Genomic DNA, 17,203 nt, shown 5'->3' with positions numbered 1-17,203 from the left:
CAACCAGCCAGATACTGCTGAAGTGAATGAAGCCTGGCAATACTTCCAAGAGTGACAGCAGTCACCTAAAGATAACCCTGAAGCACTTAAGCATTAATTACCCTGTTTCATGAGACATGTGGGTTGACACTAACAGCAATGTGATTAAGGCTTCCCTAGTTCCTCAACTCCAAACCACTGTTTATATAGAGATCATTCTTACCATTCAGGGAAAGCCTACATAGAGATACATTCACCCTGGATTGTTTGGAAACACTGCACACTATTTATTAGCAAAGAAATACACTCCAAATACCACAAAGTACAAAGCACTTAGCAGACAGAGGCTGGTGCTAACTACTAAGGCTGGTCTCTCACAATTATCCCAATAACTGAAGACAAAGGACTAAAAATAAACAAAGCACCACCAATCCCTGGGCTTCAATTCCAAAATGTGCATCATTTTCCCCTTCCAAGAAAATGAGGATACTATTGTAATACTTAAAACCTGTCTTTCTGTGGGACAAATTCCAACCACCTAACAGCAGCAGTAGAATGTGAAGTGTTTTTATCAAATGAAGACCCCATAGTCCAACTACCTACAAACAGGACTTCCATTTTCTTTCTATGGATGCCTTGTTACAGCATATTTTTATCCTCTTTCACTCAGCAAAATCAAATATCCCACTGACTACGCCTAACAACATTCTACCCCCAGAGTCCCCCACTTCTGCAATGAAAATATATTTTCTCAACTTTCCTTCGGGACCAAGCCTGGTAATTATGATAGGTCATTTTTGGGTTTGAAGAAACCTTTTATCACATTTAAGTAACAGAAGCAAAGGAACTAAAGTTAGCTAGAATCAATCTCTATTGCTTATTTGTCACAAATTAACTTACTGTCAATAGAATCAGTATTTCCTTAAGAGGACTAGCTTTGCATGCCCTAAAGCAGAAATATGAGAAAACATTCCCAACCCACTCCAATGGTGAGAGGTCCACAAGTATGGAATACTGCATATATTCAGATTTTTAAAAATATATTGGTCTAATTTGTTGATTTTTTTTCTCTGTCCTCTTTTCTTTAAAAAAAATTTCTTTGTGATAAGTGATAGTTTTATTGGAGGAGGGAAGTGAAGGGACAGAGAAGGAAATTTAGGTGAAATAAAAACAAAAGGTTTTATTTAAAAATTAAGGATTTGTTTTAGTAAATATATACAATACTATCAATATGGAGGTGCCTGTAGGCAATTTGCATTTCTGTTATCCAAGGAAGATATGACAATCACTATAATACAGTGGAAACAGTACCCCAAGTCATAAGCCAAGGCCACTCTCAGATCCCTGGCCTCATCCACCCACCCCAGGCACTGGCTTCAGTTCATCAAATGATCACTATGGAGCTAAAAATGGTAGCTGTCAAACTGCATTAAACAATCCTTGGAGACACTAAAAAAAGCTTCAGAGGTGGGGTCAGTAGACAATACCCTCCTATCTTTCCCACAGTTGGCGGGGAAGGTCCCCTAGGTGAACTGTAAGAGATGTCCCCATGAGTCATCATTCCTTCCTGTCAACAAGCTCAAAGACTCAAAACTTAACTGCTACAGTCAGTCACACTTGTAACACACTCCTTTCAGATCTCCAGCAAATGAAGAGCTTTCAGGTCTATACTAGACCAGTCAGCCATTATGCCTCATTTAAAAGAGAAATTTTTTTTTCTTTGCCCCATGCTCCCCACCTTCCTCCCCAAAGAATGAAGCTACTACCTCTTCTAGAGGACTAGTGGGTTGTCAAGCAATGAAGAAAGTGACAAATATTCAAAATGTGAAATGATTACGTTCTCAGTCGCCACAAATAGTACAGGCCCACAAAGAATGAGGGGGTTGGGTTTAATGCACTAGGAAACAGGAGGCTTGACAGGAGGAACAACTTTCCTGGCCATGAAAGATGCTAGGGGAACTCCTGGAAGCTAAAACAACCCTTGACTTAGCCTGCACCCCCCCTTAACTGTAAATATAGAACATGTGACAAGAATTGAATGTTACTGATTCCACTGCCATGTCTTTCCTGTGAAATCACTGTTAAGTACCTATAATTTTTTTTCTTTTCTTGTTGATTCTGAGGCATTGGGCAATGGGTACTGTGAGGAGACTCAGACTCATACCCAAAGTAAAAGGTCACAAGAGATGGGCTCTGACCTCAGGATTCTATATACAGTGGGTACACATAAGGCTGGAAAGTCCAATAACCTGCTAACTTTGTACTGGGAGGCTTAGTGAATCTAGGGTACCTCAACCAAAGGGGGTAGCAGGTTCCCCAGATGAGCTTGGTATCTAAGTTGTCCAGCATCATCCAGAGCTCCACAGGGCTGCCCTTTCCCCCATGTCCCTTCCTTCCATTTCCAGATACACACAGTTTGCCTGAAGCCCAGAGACAATTCGACGTGAGAAGAACCTTTGTGAACAATGATAAACTGCAGGCCAATCCTCACTTCCACCATGGCAGGGATTATATCTGGAAAATTGTGCAGCACTTAGAATAATCCCAAACTGCTACTCTCCACAAAATCCCACCTTTTAACAGATTATTCCAGTGGTGCTATAACACCACAAATAAGGAGATGCTACGATCTCCAAATAATTAAACTCTAAGGTAGCCTAAATAGCAATAGAAAGACTGCTAGACATGCTAAATATGCTAGGCATATTGGGCTGCAACCAATTACCTGCAATGGCCTGCAATCAGGAATGGTGTAAAGGACCAAGAACTGTAACGCAGGGAAAAGGAAAGGGAAAGGGAGGCAACTGAGGATACAGTGAGTGACAGGTAACATCAGGCAGACAACCTGAACCAAGAAACAATCAAAGATCTGGGGAAGGCCTCCACTGCCTAGGGAAGCCTCTGATGGGGATTTATGGTGGGACTGAGATTTCCACAGGCCCAACAGGGCACCAGGGGTCATCTGGCAGGAGCCCCCCATCTGTGAGCTCATGCACCCAGCCAAGTTCCATAGCATCTTCAGCACATGGCAGGCACTCAATAAAGGTTTGCACAATCAAATGAATTCTTTATGACAGGAAAAAGAGCCACCCTGGGTCAGAAGTATCTCAGCACTCCTCTGGACAGGCCTGTGTTTGAAAGAATCCTTCTGATCAATTCTGTAACTGAAATGGCATCTTTTTACCTATCTTACTTTATATTTAATTCAAGATATTACTGAACTTCTGGACAAAAATCCTCACTAAAACACCTAAAATTATAGCTTTCTTACGCAAGGAAATGTCATTTTCAGTGTATGGTCTCTAGTGTTTAACATGCCAACATTCTATTCTCCACTATTTAATCCACAGGAAACACACATTTGCACAAAAAATTTCAATGTGTGCCCACATTTGTGTGTGTGTGTGTGGCAAGGATTCTATAAAATCACAATGAACAAAGCATTGGCTACATTCTCTCCCCCGCACAGTGAGGCCTGGGCCACAGTGAAGTGTCCAGTCCATCCTCTCATCCCTCCTTGGAACCAAGGTCATGAATTTGTTCAGTGGAGTCTTTGTGGAATAGCTGGTTAGGGATAGGAGTCAGTCCCCTCACCATCCAGGATGGCCAGCTTCTCATTCTCTGCTTGCCCTTCAGTCCTACAAACTGCTCCAGGCATCCCTACTCCTCTTCTTACAGGTGCCTGAAAGCTTCCTATCCCTTTCCAGATGCATAAAGAGTCTCCCATACTTATGCAGGTCATCTGAGCTGATTCAGATGGCACACACCACAGAACTCAGTGCTGGGGAATGCTTGTAGCTTATTTAAAGAAACAAAATACCAGGACCTCTCAAAAAAAAGAAAAAGAAGTAGTTTTACAGACAGTTCCTTCTGAAACTCTAATAATATGAAACTTTTGTATTTCAGTTGGCTATTCATTCAAATGACATGCAGGTTAAAAAAGTAATAAATTCAATTCAAGAAATATTTCCTATACCTACTATGTGCAAAGCCCTGAGCTGAGCACTACAGGGATTAGAACAATGACTAAGGGGTACATGATCTAGGTATAAAGGCTGATACTCTAAGCAATCTGGGAAAGCAAAGAATAGTTTACCTGTCAGATTTATGGAGAAGGGAAGATTTTATGACCAAACAAATTTTATGACAAAATGCAAATTGGATAATTTTGATTACATTAAGTTGAAAAATTTTTGTACAAATAAAGCCAATGTAACCAAGATTAGGAGGAAAATTAGTGGAAAATTAAGAAAGAATTTTTAAACCAGTGTCTCTGAGGCCTCATTTCTAATATATATAGAGAGCTGAGTGAAATCTATAAGAATACAAGCCATTCCCAAACTGATAAATGGTCAAAGGATATGAACAGGCAGTTTTCAGAGGAAGAAATTAAAGATATCTTTAAGTATATGAAAAGATGCTCTAAATCACTACTGATTAGAGAAATGCAAATCAAAACAACTCTGAGGTACCATATCTCACTGGTCAGATTGGTTAAGATGGCAAAACAGGAAAATTACAAGTGCTGGAGAGGATGTGGAAAAATTGTAACACTAATGCACTGTTGGTGGAGTGGTGATAATCCAACCATTCTGGAGAGTAATCTGGAACTATGCCCAATGAGTTATAAAAAAGTGCATAAGGGGTGACTAGGTGGGCAGTGAATAGAGCACCAACCCTGAAATCAGGAAGACCTGAGTTCAAATATGGCCTCAGACACTTAACATTTACTAGCCATGTGACCTTGGGCAAGTCACTTAACCCCAATTGCTCTCCAAAAAGCAAAAAAAAAAAAAAAGTGCATACCCTTTGACCCAGCAATACCACTTCTAGGGCTGTATTCCAAAGAGATCATAGAAGTGGGAAAAGGACCCATATGTACAAAAATATTTATAGCAGCTCTTTTTGTGGTGGCAAAGATGACGGACTTCATAATAACCTGAAGAGATTTATATAAACTGATGCTGAGTGAGGAGAGCAGAACCAGAAGTTTCTACACTATTACAGACACATTGTATGTGTGACGGCTAACTTTGATAGACTGGGATCCTCTCAGCAGTGTAAGGTTATAAGACAACTCCAAAAGACTGATGGTGGAAAGGGCTGTCCACACCCAGAGAAAGAGCTACAGAGTCTGAATGCAGACGGAAACAAACTACTTGCTCTCTCTTTTTTTGTTTTGTTTTGTTTCTTCTTTCCCATCGTTCACTCCATCGGTTATAATCCTTCTTTACAACCTGACTAATGTTTAATGCGAAGGTATCTGTAGATCTTATATTTGATTGCATGCCATCATGGGAGGGGAAGGGGATTTAAAACTCAATGGATTGTGGAACTAAATGTTATAAAGTAAAAGTAAATAAATTTTTTTTAAAAAGAACAATGACTAAGAAACAAGTGTCTTCCCTCAAAAAGCTTACAATCTGGTGGCAAAATCAGGTAAGTACATAAATAAACATGACACAGAACAGAACATTAAGTGACAGGAGAGAGGTATGAAGATGAAGAGAAAGTACTATGATGGGGCGGAAGCAATCACTTCCAGTTTAGGTGCAGAAGAGAAATCAGGAAAGGCTTCATCAAAAATGCAATAGTTGAGGTTGGACTTTTAGGAAAGGGAGGCTTTCAAAAGGCAGAGATGGTGGGGGGATTTAAACATAATGGGAATAAAAGGTGGAAAAGCACTGAGTATGTTCATAGAACAGTGAATAAGATAATTTTAGAGGAAGAGAGAGACACAGACCAATAGAAATTAGGCTAGAAAGGAAGACTAGGACCTGGAAATCCTTAAATGCCAGGCTGAACTGCATTCAGGAATCACTTTTTAAAAATTTGAGCTGGGATGTGACATAAAGAAAACTATGCTTGAGGAAAAGTACTCTTGTTCCACTGGACAGATAACCCAGGCGTAAAAGGCCCCAGTCCTGAACTCAGATATAGCAGGGAACAGAGAAGGAGAGACAAGCTGAGTGTAAAGTGAAAATCTGAAAGATCCGGCAACTGATTACATGCAGAAAGTAAAAGGAGAAGAAATCTAAACTGTTTCTAGAGCCTTGGGCTTAGGTAATAAAGGATGGTGATTCCATGAACAGAGAAAAATGCAGCTGCAGTGACTTTGGAAAGAAGTAATGAATTCTTAGCACCCACACAAAATAACTGGCCGTGTAACCTTGAGCAAGTTACTTAACCCCAATTGCTTTAAAAAAAAAAAAAAGTAGGGGCGGCCAGGTAGCACAACAAGTAAGAGTACCTGCTCCAGTGTCAGAACGACCTGGAGATCGAATCCCGGGCTCAGACACTTAGCACCCACCCAGAAACACCTGGCCGTGTAACCTTGAGCAAGTTACTTAACCCCAATTGCTTAGGGGCGGCCAGGTGGCTCAGCGAGTAAGAGCACAGGCTCCAGTGTTGGGAGGACCTGGAGATCAGATCCCGGGCTCAGACACAGCACCACACCCAGAAATGACTGGCCGTGTAACCTTGAGCAAGTTACTTAACCCTGATTGCTTAAAAAAAAAAGGTAATGAATTCTGTTTCTCTGAACTGCTCAATGTGCAGCTACCTTTAAAGCTGAAGGTAACGAATAAGCTGAAACCTCGGTCCATCAAGGGATCAGCTATGTCAGCAAAGCAGGTTAGAGAAAGAATATAAAAAGTTCCTATAGAATCAATGATTCACATCAGATATCTCTGTTGTGTTTTTTATTCCCAGAAAGCCTTGGAAAAGGAGCATTCCCAAAAAGGAAAAGGCTAGAAGTGAATGAGGGTAAAAAAAAACTGTTCAAAATATATTATTTTTTTCTTGTAGTTCAGAGTAACACATTCTAATGTTAAAGGTTTTAATTGTATGGTTTATTCTAAGCCACAGTCTCATTTTTTTCGATCTGAAATTAAGCAGCTGAAAAATCTAGAAATGTTCATTTACTTTTTTTTCTTCTTTCAGTCTTGGAATACCCATCAATTGCTTTAATCTAAATAAATCTGTGATGTGAAAGTATGTCTTACCATCCTATTGACATCAGAATTCCTTTGTCAAAAGGAAGAACGGCTATGAACAGTTAATATCTAGAGAAGCACAAACCAGGCAACTTGGGGAACCTTCTAAACTGCCCAAATGCAAGCAAGGGGCACAGACAGGAGCTGAAGGCCAACTGCAAACCCTCAGTCCTTTCTCCACTGTAGGAAAAGTCAGACCACTTCCAAGTTTACTTATGGCCACAAATCAGGTGTCTACAATTTATGAGGCATACACATTACCCTAACTGTCTATCCCTTCCCCCTTCTCCCCCATCTCAAAAGTCATTCTGCCTTTGCAAAAGTAAAAGGGAAAATTTGCAAAAGCCAAAGAAATGGCCAGAAAAAAACACCTAAGGGCTTGAACTAAATTGGGATCCAAATCATTTATTATACCAATAAAAAAAATCGGAAGAGAACCAGATCAGGTATTTTTCATAGCTATGTCTAGAGGGATAGTTCTTAATCAAACAAGAGTTAAAGGCAAACACAAAAGATATAATAATTTCAATTATAAAGGGTTGAACAGCACTTGCAAGAACAAAATCAATGAATTCAGGGTAAGAAGGAAAGTTGATAATTAAGGAATAAAAATCCTTTGCATTTAATGTCTCAGATAAGGGCCTGATCTTAAAGATATAAGAAATCAACAACCTATATTGGAACAAGAATCATTCCCCAATGGGTAGTGGTTAAAGCAAACAATTCTCAAAAGAACTGCTAACTATGAACAACCATAAGAAAGATTGCTGCAAATCACTAAGAAGAAAAACATAAACCAAAACAACTGTGTTTTACTTCACACCCAGCAAAGTGTCAAGGACAATAAAAGGTGGAAATAAATGTTGCAGGGACTGGGGAAATACAGGCAAACTAAAATACTCTTGGTGGAGTTAAGAATTAGTACAATCATTCCAGAAAATAATTTGGACTTATGCTTAAGAAGTTACTAAAATGTTCATTACCTTTGAATATATGTTATATACATATGTGTGTATCTATATGTACCACACATAAAAAAAAAAGATCCCCCTTACACTAAAATATTTATAAAAACATTTTTTGTAGTAGCAAAAAACTGGACACAAAGTAGGGGTGCACCAACTGGGAAATGGTTAAACAAAGTCGTAAGGGAAAATAAAGGAACAGAAGTCTCAAAATTCAAAGCAGCATAGGAAGTCTTATATGATCTGATGCAGAGTAAAAGAAGCAGAACAAGGAAAACAGTAAAACTGAAAACCATGCAAATGGAAAGAACAAGCAGCAAAGCCCTGAGGACAGCCAAGCTAATGTCTCAGAGAAAGCCAATGCCTGCCCGCTGTCTCGGCAGAGGGCTGCTGAGCCTGTAAAATGCTGGGAGCATCATCAGTCTCAGCAGACCTCATTACTTCTGCTAAACTACATTCTTTTTCCTTTTCTTTTTTGTCTTTATCTCCTGTTACAAAGGATTGCTCAGCGGCAGAATTGGGCGAGGAACATATTTGGAAATAAAGGTGATATAAGAACAAAACCTGCCCAAATTTTTATAAATAATGAAAACAAGGGGCAGCTAGGTGGCACAGTGAATAGAGCACTGGCCCTGGAGTCAGGAGGACCTGAGTTCAAATATGACCTCAGATACTTAACACTTACTAGCCATGTGACCTTGGGCAAGTCACTTAACCCCAACTGCCCTGCAGTCCCCCTCCAAAAAGCAAAAGCAAAAGCAAAAGAAAAGAAAACAAGCTGAGTTGGGAACAGGAAGCTTTTCCTAGGACCAGAGCAGGGGCTGGGAGGAGACTAGGACAATATTAGAAATGAGCTACTAATCTTAATAACCCCCTTTCTTATCCCCACCAAAGCCATTCTCAAGTCCCTTTCCCTCTGGCTAAAGTTCCACCCCATGTACTCCAACCCACAGTGGTGCCTTTGCTCCAGCCCTCACCAACACTACAGCAGACTCTAGCAACTCACATTAACCCCTCTGACCTCTCCATCAAAAGTCATCCTAGCACAGAAATGAAGATGCTCATCAAGATGCTACAGAAGTCACCCCAGTCTCGACACTAATATGAACAATAACCATGAACACACAGGGAAACAATCACAGAGAATGAAGCACATCATGCAAGGCTGATGGACTCCATCTCATGCCTCACAAAAGCTATACAGTCTGAGCTTCTGAAATTGAAGGGACTCAATTGTGGATTGACTTTGTGGTCTCTATATCCACCACTGATGGGAATGCAGAAGGGAGGAAACAAAATCAGGGAAAAGAAAAAAATCCCTTTATCTATCTATCAGTGCTTCTGTGGGCGAGCCAGGAACAGCTGATGACATCATGGTGGATGGTCCACTGAAGAATATTAAAACAGACAGATATATGTGTCCTACTTGTATAGCATCAATGCTGCTGATTAAGCTTGGTGAGTCAGGAGTTGTTTCATTTTTGTCTTTGTATTCGGAGCTTCTAGTCCAGTACTTGGCCCAAAAGACCAAGTTCATGACTGGCATGGATCACTTAAGCAACTTCTTTCTAGTCAATAGACAGGATGCCTAAATGTTGGCTAGGGTAGGAGACACAAACACATGTAAGAGCATGCAAGATTAACCATGCAAGAATGTCACCTGCAGGGGTGTGTATATTTCCTACCAAGGGTGAATCGGCAGTAGTACTACCTTCAGATAAGGTGGCTAATGAATTGCCATTCTGGAGGTAGTGTGTGCATGTGCTGGTGCAAGTTCTAACTGTAGCTTTAATACAAACTGGATGGATGGCCTACATCCATAGACCTCAGTTTCCAATTCACAACAGCTGCATCAATCACTTTAATGAGTATTTTCAGGACAAGTCAATGGGCTAATAACTTGAAGGACCTTCCCTAGGCTCTCACCCATGGGCAGTCACCTAGTCAACTCTGTTCCCAGACCTCAGCCCCCCAACTTGCTCTCTCATATCCATTCTCCTCCAGCTAAGAACAGAATGGTTTCACCATTGTTAACCTGCCATGGATGCTTAGCTTGGGCCTGAACAATCACTAGTCCACCTGCTGCTGGCTCTTTGGAAACATGCTGGCGGTCATGTCTCATAGCATCACACAAGCCAGACTCCCTTCCTTCTCATGCCTTAGTCATTCCCCTCACCTCTTCTTCTCTTCTCATTAGAACCCTCATCTGGAAAATGGAGATAACATCTTAACTTCATAAAAGCAGGAAGTGCCTACTATGTGCATTACTGGGTACTAGGAAAACGAAAAAGAAAACAATACCTACACTCTATTCTAAGTACTTAATAAACATTTGAACTGAGTCACATGAAACAAATCTCCTGAGAATTGTGGGTATAGGTTTGGTGATAACCTTGAACCTAGGTGAATTTAAGAAGGACTGGTAAAGAAAAAGCTAGGATAATAATGGGATTTCCCTCCATTCCCCTTCTCTCAATATCTAGAAAACACACAAAAGGTGAAAAGACCAAAGGAAAAAAAATGTTGATATTTATAATATGCTTTAAGGTTTACAAAACACTTTCTATTCATTGCTGAATCTGCTTTTCACAATAAAGTAAGATAGTTCCCCCATTTTTAGCAGAGGGGGAGCCTAAGACCCAGAGGATTAAGTGACCTGCCAATCACATGGTGTCCAAGGCAGGATCCTGACCCATTTCTCTCCTGACCACAAAGTAAACACTCTTCACTAAGCTTGCTTGTCTCTCAGGGTGGCCTGGAAATTCTTACAACTTTGTCCTTGGTGCTGTTCATCTAAAGACCCACCATCTCTCCACAAAGACCATTGATATTTTATACATTTGGGTTTTTTGCAACATGTAGAACCGTCCAAACTGTGAATGGACACTTAGATGGAGAGAGAACGAGGCAGTGTCCTGTCCCTAGCCCTAAATTTCACAACCTTGAAGGGAACTTTAGGAAATCCCTAGTTTTTTCTTTTACCAGTTCCTTGGAGAAAAAGCACAATGGTCACCATCCTGGGAAAGTGCCAACTTAGCTCCCAGACTCCCCAATGTCCCACAATGGATGGAGAGAGAAGAAAAGCTACTACTGCTATGAGGAACAGGCAGGCTAAGTAGCTGAATCTTAGATTAGATGTCATTACTGCTACCCGCAGACCTCTCCTACAGCCTGCAGGTGTGAAAGCTTCACATTTCTAATCACTATGCAGCTACCAGGGACAAAGGCAGCAGTTCCATTTAGTGTACAGATAAAGAGAGAGGAGCAGGATCTTCTTGTACAATGTTTACTACCACAATACAGGATGTTCTAAAACACAGTTTTCAGCTTCGGCCAACCTATTCTCCCCTTGAACCCATCCTTCCTGCTCCCTCCCTGAATTACTATACATCCCCAGTCATATATATAATGGCCCTGATACATACCCATAATGTCTCCTCATCTCCATAATGTATATTATATTTAAATTATACATCATCAAGATCCCTTACAAATCAAATATTCCTTGTTGACCTATTGACCTACCTCACTCTTCCAGTCAGATTTATCTGGACATGCTGTTTAAAATCTGGGTACTTGGATGCCAGATATGCAAAATCAGGAGGCTTATCCTTGTACCTGTTTCTTGCATGCATTGATTTATTCAAAGCCATCCTAAAAGAATAAAATAGTAACTTTTAGTTCAGAACAGAAAACACAAGTTACTACAATAGTTCATACTTAATCCTATTATATCTTTGTCAATCAAATAAAAAACTAAAAATTTAAATTTAAAATATAAGTGCATCATCTTTTATAAAAAGGAAAGGGACAGCTACCTTTTTTGGAGTGTCAATTTACGTGATAAGATTCAGTGTCTCTTGTATTCCTCAGTGTTATAGTGAGACGCAGGTCATCTTCCTGCAATCAACTGATATGGTAGAGAACAAGTGGTTCCTTGTCTCAAGCAAGTGATTCTCAACTCTGGTTTCACTTATACCCCAGGGTGTCTTCAATTGTCTCAAAGGGTTGAAGAAATCTATATTAAGACAAAATAAAAATTATTGAATTTATTTCAAAGAGGGGGAAAAAATATATATATACACAACCTGGAAGTCTCAGGAAAAAGTCATAAAACCATGAATATAGTCAAGTCAAAATTCCAAAAAGTCTTCTGGAATCACGCACTAATCTAAGCACTAGGTGGAAGTAGATCCAAATATTGCTCCCGCCTCTATTCCAAGACTAGGATTGGTCAAGGATATTTTCAAGTTGGTATTTTGTGAGCTCCCTTCCAAAAACTTAGAAGAGGGAAGGGAGCAAGCATTTATTAAGTGTCAATTGTATGTCAGACAATGTGATTTATAAATATTTATAAATACAATTATCTATAATAGAATGTTATAAATATTATCTCATTGGATCCTCAAAATAACCCTGGGAGACAGATTCTATCATTATCTTCATTTTAGAGTTGAGGAAAATGAACCAGTAGGTGTCCTGGAGCCAGATTTAAACCAAAGAACTAAAGATTTCCCCTCAAATTTTTCCTTTTCAAGTTTCCATATCTCCAGCTGGGGAAAGAATGTTGATAAGATACTTCCTCTCTTAAAGAAATTATAATCTTCTTGAGGAATTAAAAGATAATTACTAATAACAAGGTAAATATATTCAGCTACTGGAAAAAGTATTTTTTTCAAGATAGTTTCTCCCCCACTCTTTTTACATCACTTTAGTCCTTCAGCCATCTGCAACAGTTCAAGTCCTTACACGTGCAGCATTAAAATGATTTTTGTAAGTGCAGAATTTCTTTTTTAAACTGAAAACTGAAAGTGTTCTTGATCAGGAGGAACTCAACAGGTTCATATACAAGTCCATGGGACAGAGATATATAAAATACTCAGAAACTACACAGGGTTCTCCTACAAACACTGTGCAATTTCACCTCAGTCTGGGGGTGGGGGAAGAGGGAGAATCTCTCTCCCTCTCTGCTGTTCTCTACATTGGAAACCTAAAGACTGTGCCTTAGGAGGCTGCACCCTCTTGTTCAACTTCTCAAAGAGGGATGTATACCTCTGGCCCAAAAGCTGCTCACTGCTCTCCTTAGTTCCTTAGTACCAGACCCTAACAGGAAGGTTAGGTAACTGTCAACAGTATCTGATGGACAGGGTCACCAAGAACAAGTGTTAAGCTCAGAAATAGGGACTACTAATCTGTAAGTAAATATTCCCGAAGGCCACATACTAATTTAGTTTTTAAATGAAATATTATCTATAAATATTTCCTAATTACATTTTAATCTGGCTTGTCTGCACTGGGGGATGGGGAGAAGAGGGGTAGAGTGAAGCACATGACAAAGAAAAAGATGGAAAAACAAAAAAAGGAAGATAGAAAAATACAAAATCCAACATGGAAGAGATGGTGTATAAACCCATTAAACAGAGAGAATGTTTGCAAGATAATGAGAAATCTAGGAAGATTTCTGCTAAATAGACTATACAATTGGATACCTGAGAGATATTGTATAAAATTAATCTAAGTAAAAAAGGAAGGATTTTTTTTAAAAGGGAAGAAAGAAACTTAAGACTAATGACTACTAAAGCAAATAACAATTGTACACCAAACTCTGGAGAGGCAGGGAATCCCAGATTAGGGATGTTATAGGTGGACTTCAAAAGGCATTCTGTGTTAACAGTGATTTAACATGACAGTCACCAAGTCATTAATATAATTGGCCGGTGACTGAGTAATGCAAAAAACACAAAATATTTTCCTCATTGCTTTGCAGGCTAAGATTCTAATGCTGCAAATAGTTCTAGTTTCATCCATGTGGTTATTCTTTCCACTTATGTAGATCACTACCTCTCAGTTAACTGGTGCATGGCCTTCATGAGTTGTCATGCAAAGGAAAAAATTCATCACCCTACAGCTGGGCAAGTCCTTAGAAGAGTCTTATTTCCTGGGTCATCTTACCAAGCTTCTGCCTGGGTTTATGCTCTATCAACATAGCCTTCAAGAACCGAGGGTAACCTCCCCACTACCATGAGAGAGTAGAACAAGAACTTAGTAGAGAGAAGACTGTTATACACAGCTCCAGTGGTCGATAAGACTGACTATCCCAAAAAAGCATTTTCTTGTCCAACCACTATAAATTTTAATACACCCTTCCTAGGCTTATGCTGGTGCTAAAGTGGTTTAAAGGGGCTCAAAAATAGACCATAAGACTCCCTTCACTTTGATTTCTACCAGTGGAGAACAGGCACCACCACTCCCGTGACCTTCCCCATAAAATCTTCCCAATCTCCCCAACTCAGTGATGCCGCTTCCAAGTTCACATCTCAAAAAAAAAAAAAAAAATGGCATTTGCATCGGTCTTCTCCTTATGTCAATTATTAGCATGTACTGAGGGGCAGTGAAGTGGATAAAGCTGGCCTCAGGTTCAGAGCCTGACTGACCTAGCTGTGAGACCCTAGACAATGCTCTTGGTCTGGGTTCTTAACATTTTTTGGTCTCAGGAGCCCTTCACACTCTTAAAAATTACTGACGACCTCAAAGAGCTTTTGTTGACCCAGTCTATGGTTACTAGTATTTACTATACTAAAATTAAAATGGCTTAGTATTACAAAAATTGTTCTAATCTCATCTCTTCTTCCCTGAAAGGGTCTCAGGGAACCCTAAGGATCCCTGGACCCTACTTTAATAAGGACAGTTGTTCCAGGAAATTTTCTAATGCAGAGATGTTGATCTGAATTAGTAGTTCCCTCATCCAGAAGTTCTTTATAGCAATAACAAGCCCTCTCCCCTACTGTCTATATTATTTCTGTATGTGACATAAACCCTAGCAGAATATAAACTCCAAAAAAGACGGGGATCATGTCAAAATCACAAGTTTCTCAGTGTCTACAATACTGCTCTGCACATAGTAGGCATTTGATAAATGATTAGTGAACTATTAAAAAGAACTACAGTAATTAGCAATATCATGCCTTTTTAAAAAAAAATCCACATAGGTGACATCTATTGCTAGGTACCTTAGAATTCACAATTTGTTCCTGCCCTCCTCTTCCCCCCACTCTCCAGAACTTTTTTTTTAGGTTACTTTTGCGGCAAATATTTTCTTCCCCATTTATACATACTCTCTTCAAGCACTTTTCACTTAAATGTAAATTCCAAAACGAAGACTGAAATCAAAAAGCTTAATTAATCATTTTCTTGAAAGTAAGGCCTCATGCCAAAATCTTACAAAGTAACAAACCTGTCAATTCTACACTTTCAAAGAGCTTTCTGGATAACAACCCACTGAGCTCATGGGCTCCCAAGGCGCTTCATCTGGGTATAAAAGCGGTCTTTGGGGAAATTAGTCATGTACACGTTTCTCAGGAGGCTCAACCGGACTCTTGCCCCAGTCATTCCTTCCACAGACACGGACCGCAGTGAGACACGCAGGCCACACAACGGACCCTTCACAAGCAGCTGGCTCCATGCCCTCGTGCGACAGAGGGGGAAACTGAGGCCCAGGATGAGAAAGGGGCTTCCTGATGCTCTGACCAAATGCTTCCGCCCCGGGCGGGTGGTCTAGGGAGACACTTAAAAGCGTGCCCAAAGTGAACTGGTTCGGGAATCTTTAAATTGTAGCGGCCACGTTTTGCTTTGCCTCGCCTTAACTTCTGGACATATGCACACTTTTCCCTCGTTGGATCCCTTATAAATCCCAGAAAAAAAAGCAATTTGCCAAAACCAACACATGGATACTACGACGCTGCAACCCGGGGAGAGGAGCCTTCCAGGTCGCGCTCGTTCTACACCTGGGGGAACCAAGAGCTTTGGTGACTTGCCCAAGGTCACCCGGGGAACCCGAACAAGGGGCAGCATTTGAACCCAGTGCCTCAGCTGGCCTTGCCTCGTTCCTCCGGCCCCGACCGTCGGCCTCGCCGCCTTCCCCCTCACCCAGCATCAGCTTCGGGGCCAGACCCCCATCACCCCCCCCGGGCTCCGCACCCCAATCTGGGGCCCGTCCGGCCGCCTGGGGCCGGGGGCTCTCCCGCAGCCCCCCAGCCGGGCCTCTGCCCTGTAGCCCGGTCTCGGCCCCGCAGGCCCTTGAACGTCAGAGCGTCGGCGGCGGGACGGCACTCGGCCCGCTCATCCCCGAGCTCCAGCTGTAACCTACCCCGGCCACTCGCTCCAAGACGCCGCCGCCTCCTCTTCGGGCACCCGCCACCCCTAGTAACGAACGCAAACGCGACGCGACCAGCGCGCCGCCATCTTGTGCCGCGGGCTGAGTGGCCACGCCGCTCTCGCGAGGCTTGGTGGCCCCGACCCGAAGGGCAGAGCAAGCAGCTCTCGCGAGAGCCGAGGCCCATCTCGCCCAAGCCGGGGAAGGAGGGAGGGAAAAACGAAGTGCTCCCAGTGCCCGCTAGGGGGCCCTAGAGGGGAAGCACGTGGCGGGCCGAGGAAACAGCCTGGCTGCCATATGTGATTGTGTGATTAACACCTAGGCTTGTATTGTCAGGCTTCCCTGCCCCAGGGAGCTAAAGAAAGGTTGTGAAATGGAATTCAGTCCAATCAGGAAGCATTTATTAAGCACCTACTGTGTTCTGGTTCCAGTTCCTGTCCCCTAGCCCTCTATTCTGGGATCTCGGAATGCCAAGGCAAAACTGAAGTGCATCCTGCACTCAAGGAGCTAGCATTCAATTGGGGGAGACAATAGGAAGGCAGATGGGGGCGGGACCACACCTGTGATTCCAGAGGGGCAGCATAGGAAACTCCCTCCACCAGTGCTGGTCTTTGCAGCTTAGAGCACAAGGAGGGTTAATCGGTTCCCCTTGCCAATGCTTACCAGGGTCACACGACCAGTAACTGTCTGAGCCCAGATCTGAACTCACCAAGACGAGTCTTCCTGATTCCAGGCCGGGCACTCTATCCACCCAGTTGCCCTTGTGGCACATAGTAAGCGAATAATAAATGCTTATTTGATTGGATTAGCTTCATGTGAATTGATTACACTTTATCAGGCAGCTATTTGGTTGATGGATAGTGTTGGACCTAGAGTTAGGAAGACCTGAATTCAAATCCAGCTTAAAAAGATGCTACTTGTGTGACCCTGAGCAAGTCATTTAGCCTCTGTTTCTTTATCTGTAAAATGGGAATGATAATATCACCTATTTCCCAGGATGATTAGGAGGATAAAATGAGATGTTTGTGAAGCACTTTACAAACTTTAAAACACTATATGAATACTAGCTATTATTATTATTATTACCAGACTGCAAATGACTGACTGGAAAT

General features: G+C 41.5%; 1 protein-coding gene across 1 annotated transcript in view; it reads right to left on the bottom strand.

Moving 5' to 3' along the window:
* METTL16 (methyltransferase 16, RNA N6-adenosine) overlaps window positions 1–16,236 on the bottom strand; it is a 47,576-nt gene extending 31,340 nt beyond the window's left edge. Inside the window, exons 1-3 of the mRNA XM_069089632.1 lie at window positions 16,086–16,236; window positions 11,758–11,957; window positions 11,465–11,593 (exon numbers count right to left, since the gene is read on the bottom strand). Coding sequence (XP_068945733.1) covers window positions 11,465–11,592 — 128 coding nt within the window. The 5' untranslated portion in view covers window position 11,593; window positions 11,758–11,957; window positions 16,086–16,236. The remainder of the gene's footprint in view (window positions 1–11,464; window positions 11,594–11,757; window positions 11,958–16,085) is intronic.
* Window positions 16,237–17,203: the final 967 nt, after the last annotated feature.

Source organism: Petaurus breviceps, unplaced genomic scaffold (assembly GCF_028583685.1).
Source record: "Petaurus breviceps papuanus isolate PSGF00001 unplaced genomic scaffold, PetGlider_PUasm1.0 186, whole genome shotgun sequence".
In the NCBI taxonomy this organism is placed as follows: Eukaryota; Metazoa; Chordata; class Mammalia; order Diprotodontia; family Petauridae; genus Petaurus; species Petaurus breviceps.
This window is presented reverse-complemented; position numbering and strand designations above follow the sequence as displayed.